Below are 22155 nucleotides of genomic sequence, written 5' to 3'. Positions count from 1 at the left end.
CACAGGCCAGGAATATATTTAATGCCTCAAGAGAGGCTTAGACACTTGGGGGTATTTATGATGTGTCAACTAAGCCAGGTTTGAAATACATCTCCCAGAATTCCTTCCTTGTATAGTTTTAGGTTGGTAAGACCACATGATCTTTTGTGAGATCCCAAAGGTAGAAACAGTGTAGCAGCCACATTCTTCTTATATCTGGAAATTCAGTGTAAAGAGGGTTTAAGTGTCTGGCACATAGTAAGAATTCAAATAGTAATGACCAGTAAGCCTGTGGCTGCAGGACAGCTTTGTCTATGCACTGTTCTTAGCAACTGGTACCTACCCTACCCTTGTCAATGCCTGGCAGATTACTGAAGATTTCACTACTTGCCCTTGGTTATGTTGAAAAGGTCTGGTCCCTCCAAACATGGGTACTGAAGTGTTTGCTGAAAATGAGCAGGCTGCAGAGGAAAACCTCTTGCCTTTTCTTTTCTGGCTCCAACCAGATTCCACGGTGGTGGGTGGTGAGGATCTAATATCTGGTTTGTTTTTTCTTTCCTCTAAACATTGAAATTCCTTAACTCAACCCAGAGCATGCTTTAAAAAGCAAAACATCCCTACCCTTTACATACTGGTTAATTCCCTGCATTTACTCCAAAGTAGACTATGAGGCCTATGGCTCTGTTGCCATTTCAGTTCCACCAAATGCTTGGGGATTTTAAGGAGCTATCAACATCTTATGCCATATGCCAAAAGAATCATGCTTTAGACTAGAAAGACTTACTTTGAAATTACAGAAGGGCATCAGGTGACCTGGATGACCACTTCACCCTTCTGGGTCCTCCTCATATCCTTGATTCTTCAGGCTCCTCAGGGAATCCCTGCTATATGGACTATGTTCCAGTCATCCCATCTGTAGGTAGCAGTTAGCTCCAACAGGTGCTGTCAGAGGTCTTCTTGGGAGCTACATTCAGTGATGTCCCCTTTCTTGCAATGTATCATGAAGGTCGCACATGTAGATTATGTTGAGATGAATTATATAAATAGCAGGGTCAAAATTATTGTGCCTTGTCTGTATAGTTTCCCTATCTCCCAAAGAAATGTCAGACAAGTAGGAGAGAAAAATCTGAAAGGAAGCACTGAGAGTTCCTTTCACGTACACTTTTGTCAGTCGTTGCTATTCAAACACGTAAGTAGTCAGTTGATGGAAATATACAGCTAGTTTGGGGAACTGTTTTTGGATTTTGATGAATCAGCTCAATTTAATGCTCTTTGTCACTAATGTTGGTGACAGTCCCTTGGAATACATTCTGATGCACCATGCTAAAAGAGGAGTCGAAGTGATGCCTTAAAGGCCAAATAACTATGGAGAAAACTCTTCACTGATATTCCCCATGCTTTGGAGCAGGTGCAGGCTGCCTCGAATTACCCAGATCACAAATTTATAGTTAGGAAACTCTCTTCTTATCTTCAAGATCCCTAGCTAATCATTATTTGTTTAGAAAAAAACGTGCAAATAAAGGGAATTATTCCATTACCACATAATTTAGCAGCAAAGGGGGAAGAGTATAATTCAAATCCCAAGATGAAGCAAGGAATTCAAAGGGAATAAAAGGTGGCCAGAGCCTGTGTTAACCTGCCTGTAGGCCTTGGTGGTGCTATTGGGGTCGTAGTGCCCCCAGCCCCACAGCCCCCGCCTTTTGCACTGTGAATCAGAATTAACAAGCTACTTGAGGAAATACATGCTTAACGCAGAACATTGCCTGACATATGCTTACTTATATTTTACATATTTATTAAAGGGCACAATTAAACCTTTTCATTTCCCCAAATGAACCTACCTTACACTCAGTTAAAATGGCAGAATATCCACTGGTTAATGAAAAAACAAAATCTTCTTGTTTTTACAAAGATGCATAATTCCACTGCCTTTAGCCCAATGTTGATCTCAAGTTGTGCGTTAGAGCAAGGGGCAGGAGAATATTGTCTCTTGCCAAGTTTCTGAGGTCTCATTTCCTCAACTTGTCCCCCACCACAGTTTTTCAACCAAAACAACCTTTCTTGAAGACTATTTGAGCAAAACCAAGAATAATGAGAAATCACATCATCTGTTTTTCTTAATTTATTTAAGGAACACCATAAAAGTGCATCTGAATACTTTTTTTTAAAAAACCAATTTGTTTTTAATTCACCGTATGCTGCCTCACCACTCCAAATGCAGTCTAAGAGATGGTTCAAAGACATCTGCTGACTTCTAGACAAATTGTTTAAAATTATTGAATTTGATACAAGAATATGTGAAGTTTCTTTCTCTTGAGTGGTGATGGGCACCTCATAATCATTTGCTCCAAACCACTTGCCCAGCCTTCCCCTCTCTCTCCTCGCCTGTTCACATGACTCATAACAGACGAGACAGTGGGCTAAGATAATAATCTAATTTTTGGAACAGTTTTTGCTTGTTACCTGCAAAAATCTAACTGGACTTTTTAGGATCTAATTTTAACCTTAGCCTCACTGGAGTCATGCTCTAGTCAACAGAGCTACAAATACTAAACAGTTAAGTGGATAAGCAAAATCAACTTTTGCTTTTATATTCCCTAGGTGAGATTTCTTTAAAAAAAGAAATAACTCATGAAAAAAGACTAATGTGTAAATGAGAAATTAAAAGGATTTTAGTTATCATTAAGGGAGAAACAATTCCATTTGTTCCATGGAGACAAAAACTGATATAAAAGGAAATGACTTTAGGTTTTAACATGGGACCTAACCTAACAATAAGTGTTTTGTTAAAACCACTATAAAAATAAAAATTAATCTAAAATACAATTGCCAGTGTTCTTTAGGATTTAAAAAAGTGAGATGTTCCAGGTTGAAGCAAATATTTTCTTGGGTTGCCAAATGCATTCCCATGAGTGTTTCTTATTTCTTAGGCTGTGGGACCAGAAAGCCATGCTTAATCTCGCTTACCCGTAAGGACTAAAATTCAACTACATGTACATATTTAAGACTTGCCCTAATTCAATGCCCAAGTACTGGAGATTTTAGGCTAGATGTACCTGCATGGGAAGCTGTTTTCAACTCTTTTTCACAACTCACACCAGAACAAAGCAGCTATCAGCGCAGGAAAAGAAAGCTACTATATGTCAAACCTGAAAGGAAAATGCTTAACGTAGAAGAGCGATGACTTTTTTCAACCCCACAGATTTTGTTTTTAAAAATTAAGCTACTTAATAGTAAAAAGTCAAAAAAATTTTTTTAACATGATAGAGGAGAGAGTAAATAAACTTCCATAAATCAGTATACATGTGTTTATGAGACAGCAATTTTAAAAAGACAACAAAAAGGCTGCATGGATCCTAGACAGATATGTAAATAAACTCACTCACTCCAGATATTATAAGAAGCAGCCTGAAATTCTTGATAGCAAGGGTTAGAATGGAAGTAAGAAACTGAATGGTAGCAACGCGAGCAGGCAGTACTGGATTCAACATTCTTTCCTAAAAGGATAGAGGAGGGAAGAAAAAGCACAATTCTGATAGTTCTATTCACATTTCAGCATCTCAGAACTTCATCCAAAACAGGGAAAGCTAATCCAGAAATTCCCTCTGCTCATTAGCATTGAGTATTTCAGGAATGACAGGGCTCCTCCTCCGGGGGGACAGGCTGGCGGGGCAGAAGCCTGCTCTCACAAGGAGGCTGCTTTACTAAGGAGGGGGTCTGGGAGGCAGCCAAGTCAGCAAGCGAGAGGCCTCTGAGATTCTGGCTTCCAGGTCGGTGATGCTGCTGGGGATCTGAGGGGGGACCCGGCCCCTCTCCTTTGGGTTCTGTTGGTTAAAAATGCAACAGCATGCATTCACAGCACTTCAGTCATTTGAAAAACAAAACCTCCCCCAACTCTCCCCTGCCCAACTGTAGGAAAGAAGAAACTCATTAAGCATTTATTTCTAGGTTTCTGCAGTGCTATTAAAGTTCAGTCAAATGGAAAACCTAACAGCCAGCCCCCAATTGTTAGGCTGATCTCAAGAGACCCTGAACTGGATATTGCAAGTTGACATAAACTGAAATGAGCTGGACTTAAGCTGTTGGCTCAATCTCTCCACACCAACAGTCACTGCTTTGTTCCACCTGGAGTGGTCCCATGCCACCCCCTCGATGAGAGCTCTGGGCAGCAGCAGGGTGGTGGTTTTTTGGGAAGCTACTGGTTTTGCCATTTGCTTCCAGAATCACATAGACTATAACAAACTTTACATTAAACACTGTTTAGTCCTGAGTTGGGTGAAAGCCCATGGAGGAGGGGCCGAGTTCCTTAGGACTCTTCCCTCCTTGGCGTGGTGTCATACATGGCCTTCGGCTTTCTCCTCTTCCATCGACTGACTTGCTGTTTCTTTTTCATTGGTGACCCCTTCTAAAGTCTTCTTGCCCATTGCTTTACTGGCCTCTTCCTGTGGAAGAAGTAAATCAAGAGGATTAGAGGAAAAAAGAAATGAAATGTCCAATTACTTCCTGGCTCCTCCAGACTGTCAGGTCGAACACAAGAGGGCATTACCGTGACTTTATTTAGATTGTGCAGCTGTGTGTCATGGCTCTGCTGCCATAGTTAGAGTGAGGGCTTTCACTTTTCTTTCGTTAAAGTGACCAGCTTGCCACAGGGACAGCTGTTTAACAGTCAAGTCCACATGACAAGGGGGTTTGAGCCGGACGGTCAGCGCAGGACCAGAATACAACTTTGCTGCAGGCGAGGCTGACTGCTCCTATCCCATTCGCTAGGTTGGCTCCCGAGCCTCAAAGTAAAGGGCATGATGGCGGGGCTTCCCCATCAGAGCCCATTTCCCAGGAAAATCGAAGTCTCAACAAGCAAGTGTTGTTTGTTTTTTTTTTAAAAATAATAAAAGCCTTAGTACATTTCTAGGGAATTAATTTCCCTCTTCTCTTGCATGCACATGCCAGGGCCTCACAACTATGTGCCTTTGGGGAACAGAATAGTGGAACAGCTCTACTCTATTTCTGGATGCAAACCAGCCTCAATCAGATCTGAAATCATTTTCCCTATTCTTGTGCCTCTTAGGTTGTCTTCCTGTGCCCGTGTCCTATGCTGAACCTTCTTAGAACAAAAGTCAAAGGGGCAAGGTCAGTCAGTTCATGATCTACCTGAAGGCAAGTGGGTTCTGCACATACCTTTGCATCCTGCTCTGCAAACTTCTTGAACATGTTGGCATATATCCTGCGGTCCCGCTCATTGTGCTCCTTAGCCTTTTTCTGGCACATGGAGATCTGCAGTCTCGCGGCCTTATTCTGGGGGTTTACTTCCAGCACTTTCTCAAAGTCGCCCTTGGCTGACTCAAACTCATTCATGAGCAGCTGGGCTTCACCCCTCCTGTACAAGCCCTTCTCATTGGCACTGTCCAGTCCAAGGGCCTAGGGACAGATGGTCTATGTTTTAGAAAGGATGCATGTACCTTGTGGGAATTTGGAGAGAAAGGTCTCTGGCCAAGGGAACTGGAAAAGGCATATTGAAAAGATCAGGCTCAAGGTAGTTATATACTACTGATCAAAATATCCAAATTAATTTCTATATTTAATGCAATTTCTATAAAGGTTCCCAGGGGACTTGGGAGGAGGACTTTTGAAAAGTTCATATAAAGTCCAGTGGAAGAAGTAAATGACTAAGAATGGCAGAGAAAATTCTGGAAACACAAAAATAATGAGAGGACTTGACCTACCAGAGAAAAAGATATACTATTCAACTATTGAAACTATTAAAACTACTATTAAAACAGTGGTAAGTACTCCACAGACAAAGAGGTCAGTGGAAGAGAACAAGGCATTCAGAAACAGACTCATGTGTATGTATACAAAAAGATTTAATAATCACAAAGATGGTAATGTAAATCGTGTAGGGAAAGGATTAACTTTCCAATAAATGGGGCCAAGGCAGTGACTATCCATGTAGAAAATAAGTTAGATTCTTACCTCGTATCATAAACACACAAATTCTAGACCAACTAGATGCAAAAGACCCCCCCATAAAATATAATAGGGTTATTTATTTATTTATTTTAAAGTAAACCTAGTTGGAGTAGGTTTTTTTTGGTGATACGTGGGCCTCTCACTGTTGTGGCCTCTCCCGTTGCGGAGCACAGGCTCCAGACGCGCAGGCTCAGCAGCCATGGCTCACGGGCCCAGCCGCTCCGCGGCATGTGGGATCTTCCCGGACCGGGGCACGAACCCGTGTCCCCTGCATCGGCAGGCGGACTCTCAACCACTGCACCACCAGGGAAGCCCTGGAGTACGTTTTTAAAGTACTGAACAAGGTTATTTTTATTATTGTAGGATGGGGAAGACTTTTCTAAAAAGAGAGATTTTACTATGAAATATTAAAACTCTTTTCAGAAAAAGATCCCATCATCAAAGACAAGCAAGTGAGAACAAGGTCCCTACTGTCAGACAAAGGGTTAACAGTGATAATGTGAGGCTACCTCAATCAATAAAAAAACAAATAATCTGGTGGAAAGATGTGAACAAGTAATTCACAGAAGAAACACAAATGGCTAACAAGTCATGAAAAGATGTGCAACTTCATTGGTATCCAAGAAATAAAAATAAGAATTTTTTGTTACCAATACTACTGAGAAAGGAAACCACTGATAATATTCAATAATATATGAAGTATTAAAATTTAAATATATTAAAATAACATCTTTTGACCCAGTATTTCCACTCCTAGGAATTTTATCATAGAGAAATAATTCCACACATATGCAGAGAAACACTACATAATTTATAATATCAAAAACCTGGAAATCTACCAAAACGGATTGGTTAAATAAATTATGATAGATGCATACAATTGATACTATATAGACTTTAAAAAGAATGAAGAAGAGTTATATGATGAACTGATAGATGCAGAAAGATGTCCTTGTTTTATACATCTATACATTCTCATTAAAAAATATACATGTTACTATGTATGGAAAAACAAAAGGAAGGTGTGTGGGAAATGAATGATTGTGGTCTTGGGACAGGGTCAATGGGAATTTTATGAATGGACTCAGTTTCTTGTATGTTTCTGTAATGTCTGAATTTTGAATGACTTTATACTACTTCTATAATAAAGAGGCACAAAGTTTAAAAATGTAATTAATAATAACATTCTTTTCTCAGGCAAAAATTTAGTATAACATGATAGGGAACACATCCACAAAACTCAAAATCTTAAATCTCAAAAATAATCTTACAAAGAAGGTATGAAATAGCTGCGTGTTACTCCTCTTTCCTTTGTCTATCTTTAAGATATATCCAGTTACTAGCTTTTTCCCATAGTATAATATATACTGCTCACTCTGAGACCAAATACCCAACACAACAGCATCAGCTAGTGCAGAAAAGAACAGAATCGTACACATGACACTGTTACTGGTCTTTTGGTACTTAGGTGCTGCTTATTAACATGTTAACGATAGAGATGTAATAAGGGATGCTGATGCTTTGTGGGTCTTGCAAATTATTTATGTATCTTCCTAGTCAGTGAATAAATATGATTATAATAAAAAGTGACTTGTATATATCCCTGCATGAGCAGCCACAGTCTGTTCTTAAAATCCTAAAAGGCTTCAGTTAAATGTTCTTATTAAATTGTGTAATCTGGTACCAAATACCATCGACTTAAGGTCATGGATAAAAATTGCTTCATTTTATCAAAACTTTTACTCATAATGTATTATTATAAATATTCTAGGCATTAGGAAAGTATGACTGTAGTAAAAAAAAAAAAAATCTTTCTGAACTTCCCAATTCTTACTGAGAAACAAATAATCCCAAACAAAACAAAGCAAAATGAAAAATCCAAAGCTTGGCTGAGAGGAAGCAGACGACGACTGAGTACGAGGATGGAGAAAAAAGATCCGGACTATCTAACATTCATCCCACACGAAGACACTTTACCTTGTCACAGCATTCCACGGCTTTGGTGTATTCTCTAAGCTTCAGGTAGCACATGGCCAGGTTCAGGAAGGCAGCGAGCAGAAATGATTCAGAAGCTTTCGATTCCTTTTCTGATAAGCCATATTCCATCTCTAACCAGGACACTATCTTCCCATACTGAATCACCGCCTGCATGTACTTGCCTCCCTAACACAGAAAAGCCAGTAATTACTTGCTGTACAGGCTCTGGAGCGGGTACAAAGGATGTGTAAGCTCAGCCCTCCCTGAGAAAAGCAAATCCGCAAAAGGAGACAACCACCTCGTACCAACCAAGGTATCTGATCATTTCCTTCTGTTCTCAGGAGGTGGCTCTCAAGGCAGCTTTCCCCCTTCCTTCTCAAGTTCCAGTGACCTCTGAGCTGGTGCAGGGCCCGGCACCGTAATGCTCTTGTCCAGCATTTACCATCTCACCCTTTTCAGAGGGGGCAGTTCTTTCAGCAGGTGGGCATTAAGGCTTTTGGGTTACATTCTTTGGTGCTAAAATTTACCAGACTTTCAAAGGGCTGGTGAGTAGCTGTAGACTATCTCACTAGTTTACTTGAAGGGAAGTTACTTTTCCCTTTTCTCCTCCTGACGATCAGCAATGCACAGCACACACTATATTTTGGCAAGTGCTAGTCCCAAACCCAGCGAATCTTATTTAAACCAGGGGCTGGCAAACATTTCCTGTAAAGGGGCAGATAATATTTTAGGCTTTGCAGACCAAACAGTCTCTGTTGCAACTCTGTCCTTGGTAGTACAAAAGCAGCTACAGACAATATATAAATAAAGGGGCGTGGCTGCGTCCCAGTAGACCCTTACCTACAAAAACAGGCTGTGGTCTGCTAACCTCTGATTTATAGACAATGAGAATATACATAGTTGAAGAGCAGCCATCCAACATAAATAACTATAAAACATAAATCACACAGGTGTTAGTCACCTAACTACATGAGAAAGCTCTTTCTCTTAACCATATTTTTGCTCTCTTACCCGATTAGAATTCTAAAAATTGTGAATAAAAATTGTGTAATTAATTCACATGAATTATATCTGCTCTATACAAGAAATAATGGGCTGAAACAATGTGTTTACTGCCATTTTAGGATGAATGAGAGGAGTGATAGCTGGTAAGTACACAAATAAGATGGGGGTACAGGTGAGGGGTCTCCTCTGCAGGAGGTGACCATAAGCTCGAAAACATGACACATCCCGCCAGATGGCAGAATTGCAGCCACATCTCTTAGGACATTCAATTCAATGTCTGACCAATGAACAGTGTTGAGATCATGTCACTAGAATTTACCACAGTCAAAGCAGGGCATACACATCAGTGTAGAGTTATGTCTCCCCATGCACTCCAAACGTCACCCAATGACTAAGAAGAGAAAAATCACAGACTAAGTCTACAAGAATGTTCCCGTTATAAAGGAATTCAGGTGGTTGGCATAAAAATGAGCTGCATCTGTAGAAAGGAAGCCCCGATGTCGATTTTTGGTGATAAGGATGGGGTAGACCAGTTCCAAGGAGAGGGGCTGGGTCTGAAAGCACAGATCTTCCTCAGCTTACAACGGGGTTACCTCCCAACACACCCCGGGGGAGCTGAAATGCATTTACTACCCCTCACCTACTAAACAGTATAACTTAGTCTGGCCTACCTTAAGTGTGATCAGAACGCTGGCATTAGCCTACAGTTAGGCAAAATCATCTAACACAAAGCCTGTTTTATAATAAAGTGTTGAATATCTCATGTAATTTACTGAATACTGTCCTGAAAGTGAGAAACAGAATGGTTGTGTGGGTCCAGAATGGCTGTATCGGTTATTTGCCTCCGTGGTTGCAGGGCCGGGAGCTGTGCTCACTGCTGCTGATTATATCACCAGCCCAGGAAAAGTCAAACCCCAAATTCAAAGTGTGGTTTCTACTGAATGTGTATTGCTTTCACACCACTGTAAGTCGGGGGTTGTCTGTACTTATAGCTTGTCCTAGCCTTAGGCCCACTACTCAAGATTAAAGTCCTCACCAGTTTCAGGGTTGGGCATTTTCTGTCATTGTCTTTTCTCTTGCTGGACTGTGAGCTCTTTGGGACAGGAAGCATGTCCTATCCCTTTTGGAATATCCAGGGTTTAACATAAGGAGGCCTTTAATGAAGGTGTGCTAAGTAAACATTAAGGTCAAAGGAATATAACTATGGAATCAAAAGTTTTTCAATCACTGGGAGCAAAATGGAGGCGTAGGTGAAAATAAAAGGTGTCACTTCATTTAGATTAGGTAAGGCATTTTCCCTGTTACGCCTAGTTTCTTCTTCCTCTCTCTCCTCCTCCATCTTTAGTGTTCCAATTACCTTTCTGACTAATATATTGTCATAGAGAAAGAAAAGAAGAGTCAGGGAGGACAAAGATCCAGACTCTATCACTTCAGTAGGTTCTGACTATCAGAATGGTAGAGGCTATGGTTTCTAAAAAAAAAAAACCCCAAAGTATTAGACTTCATAATACATAAATGTTCCTTACCTTTATAGAGCACTCTAATTTTTTGATAGCCTTTTCTTATATAGTATATATAATTCTACTTATATCTCAACTTCTAATGAACAAAGACCTCTGTGTTATTTCTGCTTCTGATGTACTAAAACAGGAGTTCTCAACTAGGGTGATTCTGCCCCCAGGGGACATCTGGCAACGTTTAGAGACGTTTTTTGTTGTCACAGCTGGAGAATATGTGTGTACCACCGGCATCTAGTGGGTAGGGGCCAGGGATGCTGCTGAACGCACAGAACAGCCTCCTGCCAAACAGAATTTATACAGCCCCAAACGTCGACTGTGCTGAGGTTGAGAAATCCTGCTCTAAAAGAGTGAAGGAACAAGAAAGAGGGGCAGGTTTTTAGTTTTTTTAACCTAAAATCCTAGAGTCATAGACGACTTTTTTCTAAATCATAGCACTGGTTTCCTGGTTCAGCAATGGTGGTCAAAACATAGCAAAGCCTGGTTTGTCTGCAAAGGGTTCCATGGTTGAAGGACGATCCTTAACTAGCTTGCTTTAGAAATGCTTTTTTCCCCAAGGAGCACAAGGGGGCGCAAGAACCTCTTGGTTAGAAAGTGTCCTCAGCCTTACCACTCTGCCTCCAAGTCAGAAAAGAGAAACACGTGTGATAGTTAATGTTCTTGTCCCGCAGAATGCTGTCAGCTATGAGGGCAAAAATCATGTCTGTTTAACTGACTTGCACAATGCCTGGCGTAACATCACATTGTTAAACGTGCTTAATAATTATTTTCAGAGCCAAATGAAGAGAGTTCTCTCCTACCTTTCTTCTCTTTAGCGTTCAGAGGTTGATAGGAGTTTACACTCTAAACGCCAAAATCACTCCCATTTACAATGGGAGCTTATTACAATTCTACCCTACTACGGGGAGAGACTTACCCACTTACGTGTAAACCAAACCAAGAGGTCAATGAAAATGGAGCTCCAATGTGCGGGTGGCATGCAATGTACCCCACCTCTGCTCTGGCCCACACACCCGGGCTCTGCGCTGTGCACAAGGCACCAAGTCAAACACCCTGGAAACTCTATGGGCCGGGAAGGCAGCACAGCAGATTGAAACCTGCCCTGACATTTGAAAAGGGAATGTGTGCAGGAACCCACCTACCAACCATTTCTGAAGTCTTACAGGTAAAACTAGGATCACTGCCGGGATCTTTTACCTCTAATTATGAAGGTGCCTCCAGGGAAGTTCTGAGTAGTACAAAATGTTCAGAGACATTCTGGGGGAAAGGTCTTAGGTCAGTGGTTTTGAACCTTTCATTAATTTTCCCCCAATAAACTAATGTTTTGAAAGATTTTGTCTATCAAATTGCATGTTAAAAATAATATGTTCCATATGTGTGACTGCTGATCCAGATTTTATCCAAAGATCAGTAATTTTAAGAGGGTTCATAGTATTATGAAATACACAAATCACTGTTGCAGTTATGATGCTAAGAAGCAACAAAGTTTAGTAACTGTACAGACAATTTAACACTGCTTTCTGTTGCTGATCGTAAATTCTGGCCATCTCTTTATATATTCAGGACACAGCTATATGACACGTGGCTTTACAACATTATTTAAGTCATCAGCAACCAATCAGAGCTTCTGAATAGCCAAGCTGTTTTATTACATCGAGTTAATTCTAGTCAAATGCCAAAAGTTGCAACCCCTCTACCAAATGTTAATATTCTTTTCAGAGGTTTTGGGAAATATAAAAAATACACTTAGACTTTTATGGACTCCAAGTAGATAGGAAAACATAGTTCAGGACCTTTGGTCTTAAGTAATTTTACAGAAAATTTTCTTTTTGTTCTAGTGTATTAGGTATTTGGGTCTACAAATAACTCATCTGGAATCTACCTATTCATAGTTACAGAGGTATCCAATACCTCAATTAGAATTTAAAAAAATCAAAGTTGTTCTTGAGAGTTCAGAAACGCACCGAATTTTAGGGCTGGAAGGAAACTTAGGAGTCTTCTAATTTAACTCCCTCACTTTTCACATGAAAAATTAATCTCTTTGGACCTTAAATGACTTTAAATCATTTGGAGCCAATAAAGCCCAGTTTTCCCAATTCAGAGGTCATTCTGCCATATCGTAATGCTTTCTGGTGATCCATACATTATTTTAATGTAATAGTTATAAATAAATAGAAATAATTATATATTATCTACACCCACAGTAAGAAATGTTTTAAATTATGACCTAGTACCCACTCACACACAACTGAACAAAGTTTTGTGAAACAAAGTGTATCCTTACTACATAAGGCAATACACTTCCACTAAACTGATTTCATGACTCAATAATGGGGCTCCTCTCAAAGTTTAGAAAATAATAACCATACCTGTTGCCCTCTGGCTGCGTGAGTCTATGTTGGTTATACAGTCTTACATAATTCTCTAGTTGTTTCATGTGGGTTAATATTGCCTCCCCTCCCTCCAGACAAGGCTGTCAACGCAAGGACATGTCTTACAGCAGGTTCTCCATGAAGACTTGTTGAAGTACACTGATGTATCATTGCTTGATAGACTGTTGAAAACATCATCTAATTTTTTTTTTTTTTTTTTTTTTTGCTCCTGGATCACAGCAGCAAGGAAAAAAAAGAAACCTTGACAAAACTCCCATTCTTTCTCTCATTCTCTTCTGCGCTAAGCCCTTTCTGCTTGATGTGGAGAAGGTATAATATCTGGCAATGGGGAAGCAATGGATAGTACATTCTGATTAGAACTGAACAAAGCGCTGTTTCTTTTTTTACTGTATGGGGTTTAAAATCTAAGTGAGGAAACAACACATTCCTAGATTATAAGAAAGTGTTTTCAAGAATCAATAAATGACAAATATCATTCAGGAATTTCTGCTTTTTTCTCACAAAAGCAAGTGTGGCAGGGATCATCTTGGCCATTAGAAGAAATTTATACTCTCCTCCTGCCAGTTCCTTTTGAAATCTGTGCATAATCTTTCCTTTTATCATGTACCTAAGTGACTTCCCCAAGACAGTGGAAAGGAAAATGATATGAAACTTAGCCCTTTGAATTCTACTACTTGCTAACAATTATTCTATTCATTCTTTGTTTCGTCCCACAAATACTTGTTGAGTGACCACTATGTACCAAGCAAGATACTTTAGGTCCTGAGTGATACACAGTGGGTGGGCAAGCCGGACCTGGTCTGACTTTGCGGAGGCTTACAATCTAGAGTAGAATGTGTACAAGAGGCTTTTGTATTCTTTTTGTCACATAATTCATTCTGTCTCACCATTTCTTATACTGAAAATGACAGACTTGTAAAAATTCAGGCTTATTCTTATCCAGAAGGGTATAGAATTCAGAATAGGGAATATCAGCACAATTAATTGATACTTGAATAAATTCTTTGAGATGGGAAGGATTGTACAAAGACCCACATACCTTGAAGTACACAGTTCCCTTCTCTTTGACAATGGCAGCCTGCTCCAATTTTTCTTTGGTATCCATCTCCCAGGATTCTTTGGCCTGTTGTGTAAATGTGTGACAATGGTTAGATGAACAGAGAAGGAAAAAGCATCAGCTGATGTCCATAAGAAGAAACAATAGCTACTCCTAGAGGATACCCACACCCTGAAACACACTGGCTTTTAAAACTGTGTGCCCTTGCCAATGCACTGCTAGGCTAGAACTCACTTTCCATGAGGACAAAGCTGTAGCTTGATCCATGCTGCTCAAGAGGGAGGTGCAGGCAATAATACCGTAAGGAAGATAAACTGTTGAGCATCGTTAAAGAATGTGCCTTTAGAATTACGAGGTGAGGCCACACGATGGAAGCTGGGGCCCCTATCTCCCTCCTGCAAACTCTGCCGCTAAACTGCTATTATAATTTAGGCAAGTTTCTCTCAAGCCTCAGTTTTTCAACTCTAAAATGGTAACACTATTGTAGTCAAGTCACAGTTGTATATTCATACACACTTTAAAAATTCCAGGGCATGTAGTTATCTCTCTACTCTGAAACAACCAGACATACTAAAGCCTCCAAACTGTAGCAACTTGCAGATGCGTACTTGGGGAATTTCAAGGAAAACATAAGTGGGAGGATAGAGGTGATGCCAAGATGTAAACAAATGCTTTCATGATCACCTGCTAATTTATACTGTGTGTATCATTACTCCTCCCCCATTATAGATACGAATCCAGGGACAACTGCACTTTCATTATGAACAGCTGGATCATAAAGAGTCAACAGAACAATCTGCAGTCCTTTAGGGAAGATGACAATGGCTGTGTCAGTGCTATTTACTGCATAAGAATTATGAAGCTTAAGTGGGTAAATATGAAATTCTCTATTCAAAAGACAGTGGTATATATATCCCCTCCTTTTTAAAGTGAATAATGAGAGTTACTAGTCTTCCTGGCAACCCTATGTTGATTCTTAATAATTTAACTTTATTATTTAAAAATCTAATAACAAGCACTCTGCATTTTTTATATTAGGTTCAGTCTTTATTGATTATAAATCTATTCTTAGTATTACAAAACAGAAAATGAATTCATGTTGCCTCCATCACTGCCACACACTGTCACATGGTTTCAAATATAATCTCATAGCACTGTGGTCAGAAAAGATGCTCGATATGATTTCAATTTCCTTAAATTTACTGAGGCTTGCTTTGTGACCCAGCATGTGATCTATCCTGGAGAATGTTCCATGTGCACTTTTGAAAAGAATGTGTATTCTGCTGCTTTTGGATGGATTGCTCTATAAGTATCAATTAAGTCCATCTGGTCTACAGTGTCATTTAAGGCATGTGTTGCCTTACTGATTTTCTGTCTGGACGATCAGTCCATTGATCTAAGTGGGGTGTTAAAATCCCCCACTATTATTGTGTTACTGTCAATTTCTCCTTTTATGTCTGTTAACATCTGCCTTATATATTGAGGTGCTCCTATGCTGGATGCATATATATTTGCAATTCTTGTATCTTCTTCTTGGATTGATCACGTGGTTTCAAATACACCTAGCAGTGCAGCCTGGCCTATGCCCTTGCAGCCGTGACTGAGCACAGGCTCGCTGTGGCGTACTACAGTGAGGAGGCTCCTGAGTGTACAAGGTCCACTGGGCTGTGATGGGAAGGGGTGGGGGTTACTTTATTGCTAAAAATTATTTTCTCCTTCTTTAAAAATAAAAACCACTTTGTGCTACGAAGACAGCTTTGGAGGATCAGTACTGAGCTAGCAGGACTTCAGAAGACGTTACCTGACAACAAGCAATGGTTGTGACAAGAGCATATGTTTGTTTTGGGGAATGTGTTATGATGAGGAACATCACTGTTTGGGGAGGATCCCAAAGTTAGAGGCCTACAGGACAATGATTTCCTTTCTGAGTCTAATAACATAAAAACAGTCACATTTCCAGTCCAAAGCTTGAAGTATGGAACATGGAGGTAGCACTGTGGGGATGAAAAAGGTCTACAAGATGCAGTTCCTGAGGCTCTCGGGGAAGGGCTGGGCTCTGGTGGTGCAGAGGACGTAGCTGGATGGGACAGCGTACCTAGCTCAGGCACATGCTCTGCGTTTGTCCAAGGAAGCTGCTGCTGGGAGCCTCCAGAGGCGGGTTTGAGATGGAAATACACTCAAGGAGGCGTGCCATTTCTGGAACCTGAGGCAAATGCTCTCTTTTTTTCTACTTGGACAGGTACAAAAAGAAAAAGTCTAGGGTTAGCAGGTTTGTTCCTTGTGTCCCTTGCCACCGAGCCTGGTGGCCCATGAAGCCCTTGCATTTTGGATAACTTGGAGCCACAGTGAAGGCCTCTTCACGAGTCCTGTGAAGGGTATGATCCGTCCAGCCCTGGAAAACTGCACCCCACTCCCCCAAGGAGATGCTTGGCAAGAACATGAACCTTTTTGTCTTCAACCCAGGAAAAAAAGTACAAAAAGAACAAGTCTAGGAACAAATAAGGGAACAAGTCTTGGCTTCTACCCAAAAAAGTTAATAAAAAAAAAAAAAGGCTGACACATAGGAACAAAATAAGAACACTGAGCTCCTTGGTTGTGTATCAGCTGTGCTGTATCAGTTGTCCTGTGCTCTAGTAGCAGCGTCAGAGACAGGAGACAAACTTGGTCATGAAAAGCACAATATACAAACAAATACCATCTATCTATACCACCTGGTAATATAAGACACTAATTTACAAGAAGTGGATGGAGAAGAAATCTGTCATGATTTCAGAGAAGTTGGTATTTTCTCACCTTTTCGAAGCTCTTAAGTGTAACTTCATATATAAGCTCAGCATTAGGTTCAATGCCAAATTCAGGCTTCCCTGCCTCTCCAAAACCATATCTGAAATGGAGAGTAAAAAAATAAAACTTTAAAGAATTGGTGTATTTCCAGGCACCCCCTTCAGTATTTTGAGGCATCACATCAGCATAGAGCTATCATTTGCAAACTACGCACATCAAAGGCCCTGAAGACAAACCAGATGTTGATCAGAAGATATAGTGCCAAGTATCACTGCTGTGGTTTTTTTAAGAAACCAGGCTGCATTTAGTTTTCTTCTTCATATTCATATGTAATGCAACACCTGTACTCCTTGGGACAGCTTGCTTAGTGTGATTTTAAATGTCACTGTCTCTTTTTCTGCTTGATTTTATATCTAGTTCTTTCTATAAAACAGCCATTATTTGACTATAAGGGCTTTCCCTGAAGCTCTATCAGGACCCAGAGAAGACAGGCACTATAATCATTACAGTGCTGATTTGGGAGAGGTATGTTTTAATAAGCTTTTAACTTTAAAGTGCTGTCCCCTTCCAAAAGTACCACTTCCATTCAGGTAAGTGGGGGGAAGGTGCACACATCAGGAAGGATATACGTCCTCATAGTATTTCTTCAAGACTTGCAGAAAGCATACTAGAAAACAAATGTATAATCAAAAAGAACAGCCCCAGCAAAGTCTAATACCTCATCAAGAGAAATACTCTGTACTGTATTCTCATAGCTCTCTGGCTATAACACTGTAAAACACTACACTTTTTAGCCAAAACTTACTGAATAAAATTACGGGGATATATAAATTTGTTTTTGGGGATCATTTAAAATTTTAACACATCCAAGGCATTTGAAGGAGCAACACATCTACTAGAATGGAAATTCTGATGGAGCTTTGTCTGTCTGGTTCAGTGGTTTCCCAGCATGTAGAACAATGCCCAGCGTATTAGGAAAACGTTCACTGGAATATACTCTGCTCCATCTGTTTCAAGCAAACTACTCTTTAGTATATGGAATGGCACTGCAAAAATCTTAGTAAACGCAAACTCTCAGGCTATGGTTTGAAACCAGGCCAAAACCAAGTTGATGTATTAATACCTTCAGTTTTCTCTGGGGCAAAAGGACTGGAGTGGGAACACTCACCTCTTGCTATTTGTACCACTTCTTTACTCCCTGCCTGAATTTTTCAGGAAGAAAAATGCTTACTCATTTACCTCCCCTGTTACACAAGAAAATGGAAGCTGGAGGCAGAGAGAGGCATAGAGATGGAGTGAGAGCTGGTAGGAATGGGGTGTGGTAGTTTTAATATCAGGGCAAAGGGTATCTTCAGCAAAGAAATAAAAGAGGACATAATTACCAGTGGCCAACTGTAGTAAGTTGTGACTAGTTTTCTACTTTGAGCTCTTAGACTGATATATCTCCTATTTTGTTTCTGCCATGTGGTAAATAAAAGAACATTCCTTAACTGATGGGAATCAGGTAGGCAAGTGAGTCCTCACTGAGCATGTGTTTACTGACAGCATGTTCTATTTGGAGCCCTGTGCTAAACAGGTACAAACCCAACAGATGCTCTTGCCTTAGACCAGTGGCTCTCAAAAGGGGTTAATCCCCCATCCCTATCAGGGACATCTAGCAATGTCTAGAGATTTGGGGTTTGTCACAACTAGGAGGCTTCTGACTTCTAGTGGGTAGAGGTCAGGGACACTACCAAACATCTTACAATGCACAGGACAGCTCCCCCAGCCAAGAAATATCCGGCCCCAAATGTCAATAGTGCCGAGGATGCGAACAGCTGCCTTACAACGCTTAAAAATAGGAGTTCCGTGGCTGGGGGGCGAGGAGGGTGAGGGTTTGGGTCGAGGGCAGGCACCAAATTGTTCTGGTTATCATCAACGGGATTAAAGAAGACTAAGGAAGGATATGATTTCTACAGTCTTTCCTGGGTTCAAATGAAGAAACTCTGTGAAGACACATGTGGAAAACATAATCCTGGGGAGGCGTAAGCTCATACCGAACTGTTTTGGGAGCATTTAACCTGACTTCCTATTTTACAGAAAGTTGTCTGATTTACGCTGGATTAGGCTGGGCGAGGAAGGACCCAGGGCACACAAATTCATCTGACTGAAAGACAGAACACCACAAGAGGAATTCTAGGCTTAACCAAAAGACAAGCTGGATTACAGTAACAGAAGGAATCCAGTATCAATGTTCTTAAACTGACAGGTGCCTGCAGAGAGCAGAGGTACAAATAATGACTGCTAATGACCATTCAGCCTTTATGTGCGTACAAGAAGCACTTGCACCTTGTATGCAACTGCTCTTACCAACTGCTTCCTTTTTACAGATGAAGAAACTGAGGCTCAGAGAGAAGTGCTTCCTGAGAATCACACAAAGAGGCAGTGGTAGAGCCAAGATTTAAATTCAGACTCTGTGTGTCCCAGAAAGTTGTTTAGTTTTTGACCCACACTGCCGCATAACTGAGGTACTCTGGCTCTCGGCAGCCTATGTTTTTGTTTGGGGTTGGTGCAGGACAGAAGATAAGGAAGAAAAAAGAAAAAAACTAAAACTAGCCACACTTTACCTGAAACAAAAGAGCTTAATCAGTCACCGTATTTAAAACAATATTAAAGACACTGTCCTGATGAGAAGAGAGAAAATGGCTTCTCTGGAAGTGTTTTATGAATTCCTTACTATGAAAACATCCTGCCAAGGAGTCTATCAGAATGAAAGGGAAGGTATATGCCCTAGGGTTTTTGGAGCATGAAATACAGATGACACTAAGAGTAACACAGAACACATATTTGCAACAGCCATATTTATAGCCACACTCAGATGCAATGTATCTATAAGTGGGACTCGGGTAAGACAAGCAAATTCACTGCACACGCTCACTGCATGCCCGGTGGGCAGGGATTCTCTAGATACACGGATAATCTTACGCAGCACCCGCGTGGACAGTCTCCTGGTGTAGACTCTGCACTTTAAATGACTCCTCAACATACTAAGCAACATCTTGAAGAGAAAAGAACATGTTCCTTTCTAACTATGCTAAATTATTTCCATAAAACGTATGAAAAAACTTTTATATCTAGTAATTTATGAAAACTTGTTGACAACTTTTATGCCTGAAAAATCTACCATATGTTAAAACGGGGTTTCCCTTTCCTTATGGTCTGAGAGTAAAATGGAAGAGAGAGATAATCATCACAACAGCAATAATAGCTAACATACTAAGGGTTTGGCTGTGTCAGGCACTTTGCTACACTCTTTACATGCATTATCTCATTCAGTCCTCCACAACTTTGTATGGTGGATACCATTATCCCCATTTTACACAAAGGGAAACTAAGGCTTAGGAGAGTCGAGTACACAGCTGGTAAGCTGCATGTTTTGTTTTGTTTTTTAATCACTAATCATACAACAATTTAAACTTGCAAGGAACTATGTGCATTAATAAATATAAGGATAATTCCTGTTTCCCTTTGCCATTAAACTTGAGACATCTGTTCCCACAACTGGCTTGTCAGCTAGGTTAAAATGTAATGAACCAATTCATATTATATGCTCACAATGTATAGAGAACTCATCTTCAAGGAACTTAGATCTGAAAACACATGGACATAAATACCACTCTGTTTATATGAGTTTAGAACTACTGTAACTTTGGAATGCTGGATTAAAAATAGTTAGATATTACTTGGATATGGAAGAGATAGCCTCTCTATGCACCACCTGAATTAAAAAGTTCCTTATAGAAACAGATTCACCTAAGTGAACTACAAATACATAGTAAATGTAAATAAAACACACTAAGGTGGGAATATACTAGTTGAAAAAGGAATAAGACCAAGAAAAAGAAGGTATTAAATAAAAGGTGCCTCAGTGAAAGCTCTAAAGGGTTCGAGGTGTAGAGCATTTTGCAAGGATTTTCAAGTGGGTAGTGGCATGACTAAACCATCACTTAAGAAATACGATTATGGCTCAAGTGTTAGGGCAAAGGTAAATATGCCACTGGATTATGACCGAGGCTACACAAAGGCAACCAACTGTACAAAAGGCACAATATTACCTATCGGTAAGTGCAGGTCATCAAGATTCTCAACAACTCAAAATCCGACTGACTGAAATCCAAGGATCCAGAGAGGGATGAGACATGAGATAAGCAGATGCACTTTCACACAAACAGAATCAAAACACCCTGGTTTCTCTCAAGGGTCCATTTCTCAAGATAGAAGGGTTGGATTCATGGTATAATTTTAGATCTAAAAATAATACCAAACATGTTTTCACCAGAGAGACAGTTAGTGTCTGATAGTTCTAAGCTTGGTAGTGCTAATGGATATCCTTATGATGGGAAAAATTTAGGCAAAAATGAGTCATCTCCGCTGCCTTTAGATCCAGGAAGAACACTCTTTTTTCAGGGAGTCTGTATAAGAACAGGTGGCACAAATTCAAGTGGTAATAAATCATCCAAATGCTTCTTCAACTTCTAACCCCCACGTTTTACTGCCTCCTGCCTAATTTAGAGGAAAAGGAGAGAAGGGGCAAGAGAATCACGTGAGAAGGGCCAACAGCTTCCTGTCTTGGCAATATGGCAGGCAAAACAAACAGAAAAGCAAAACTTGCCTGTCAGTCCTACCCTGAACACACATGAATCAAGTGAATAGGCTTACAAATGTCTGTAATATTATAAGGCCCATTAACTCACTCTGTGACTAACTGTAGCCTGATTTAATTAATTGTTTCCACTGTTGGCCTTAACTTCACTGAAAATAGCAAAAGGTTGATTGAAAAAGCAAGTGTATCCCTGTTCTTTAGATAACTTCACTGTGTACTGAACTGGTATGCTGCTTACCGTGGTCCAAGATACAAAATACATTGTTCCTCACGCTGCATTTTCTCCAGGGCTTTGTCAATTCCGATTGGAATGTCGTGGTCTTCTCCTTCGCCAACTATGAACCCCACATCTCTGCAATCAAACATCCTTCCACCACAGCGGCCTTCCAGGTGGACTGAGGGAGAGGAGAAGGACAGTCAACAGAGCTGCTCTTCGTGACTAATTCAGGGACCTGATAAATGAGTAGTTCCCCTTCCTCATTTCATCTAGAGACATACGTGGTATGTCTTGTTGAAGCTTAGTCTACCCAGTCTGGAAATTTAAGAGCAATCATATTTCTTTCTGTTTTAAGTTTAAACTTATAATTACTGATAACTACATCAGTAAGATAGCTTAGAGGATAATAAAGTGGAAACACAGGTTTAACTTAAACCTACTATATGACAGAGGTTTCCTCACCTATAACACAAGACAAGAAATACTAGATTATTTAATAGGTAATTATCAAAATGCCACAAACTTAATATCAAGTATACAAAGGCTTAAACATTTATAACTGCATCTTGGCTTCGGATGCTTGGGTTGAAAAACAACCGAATGGCTATTTCCCCAGT

The 22155-nt window shown here is 40.2% G+C and overlaps 1 protein-coding gene and 1 long non-coding RNA gene across 11 annotated transcripts in view; one reads left to right on the top strand and one right to left on the bottom strand.

Annotated features, from left to right (window-relative positions):
* The window catches only part of LOC138414198 (uncharacterized), a 106954-nt gene extending 91877 nt beyond the window's left edge, over window positions 1-15077 (top strand). The window contains exon 8 of the long non-coding RNA XR_011246638.1: window positions 14625-15077. This is a non-coding gene — a long non-coding RNA (uncharacterized lncRNA). The remainder of the gene's footprint in view (window positions 1-14624) is intronic.
* The window catches only part of FKBP5 (FKBP prolyl isomerase 5), a 98822-nt gene continuing 78750 nt past the window's right edge, over window positions 2084-22155 (bottom strand). For all 10 annotated transcript variants that reach the window (XM_060021944.1, XM_060021942.1, XM_060021939.1 and 7 more), the window contains 6 exons: window positions 21560-21716; window positions 16689-16779; window positions 13878-13961; window positions 7924-8109; window positions 5155-5394; window positions 2084-4421 (listed from right to left, as the gene is read on the bottom strand). In XM_060021944.1, coding sequence (XP_059877927.1) covers window positions 4314-4421; window positions 5155-5394; window positions 7924-8109; window positions 13878-13961; window positions 16689-16779; window positions 21560-21716 — 866 coding nt within the window. In that variant the 3' untranslated portion in view covers window positions 2084-4313. The remainder of the gene's footprint in view (window positions 4422-5154; window positions 5395-7923; window positions 8110-13877; window positions 13962-16688; window positions 16780-21559; window positions 21717-22155) is intronic.

The sequence above is a fragment of the Delphinus delphis genome, chromosome 10, assembly GCF_949987515.2.
Source record: "Delphinus delphis chromosome 10, mDelDel1.2, whole genome shotgun sequence".
Lineage (NCBI taxonomy): Eukaryota > Metazoa > Chordata > Mammalia > Artiodactyla > Delphinidae > Delphinus > Delphinus delphis.
This window is presented reverse-complemented; position numbering and strand designations above follow the sequence as displayed.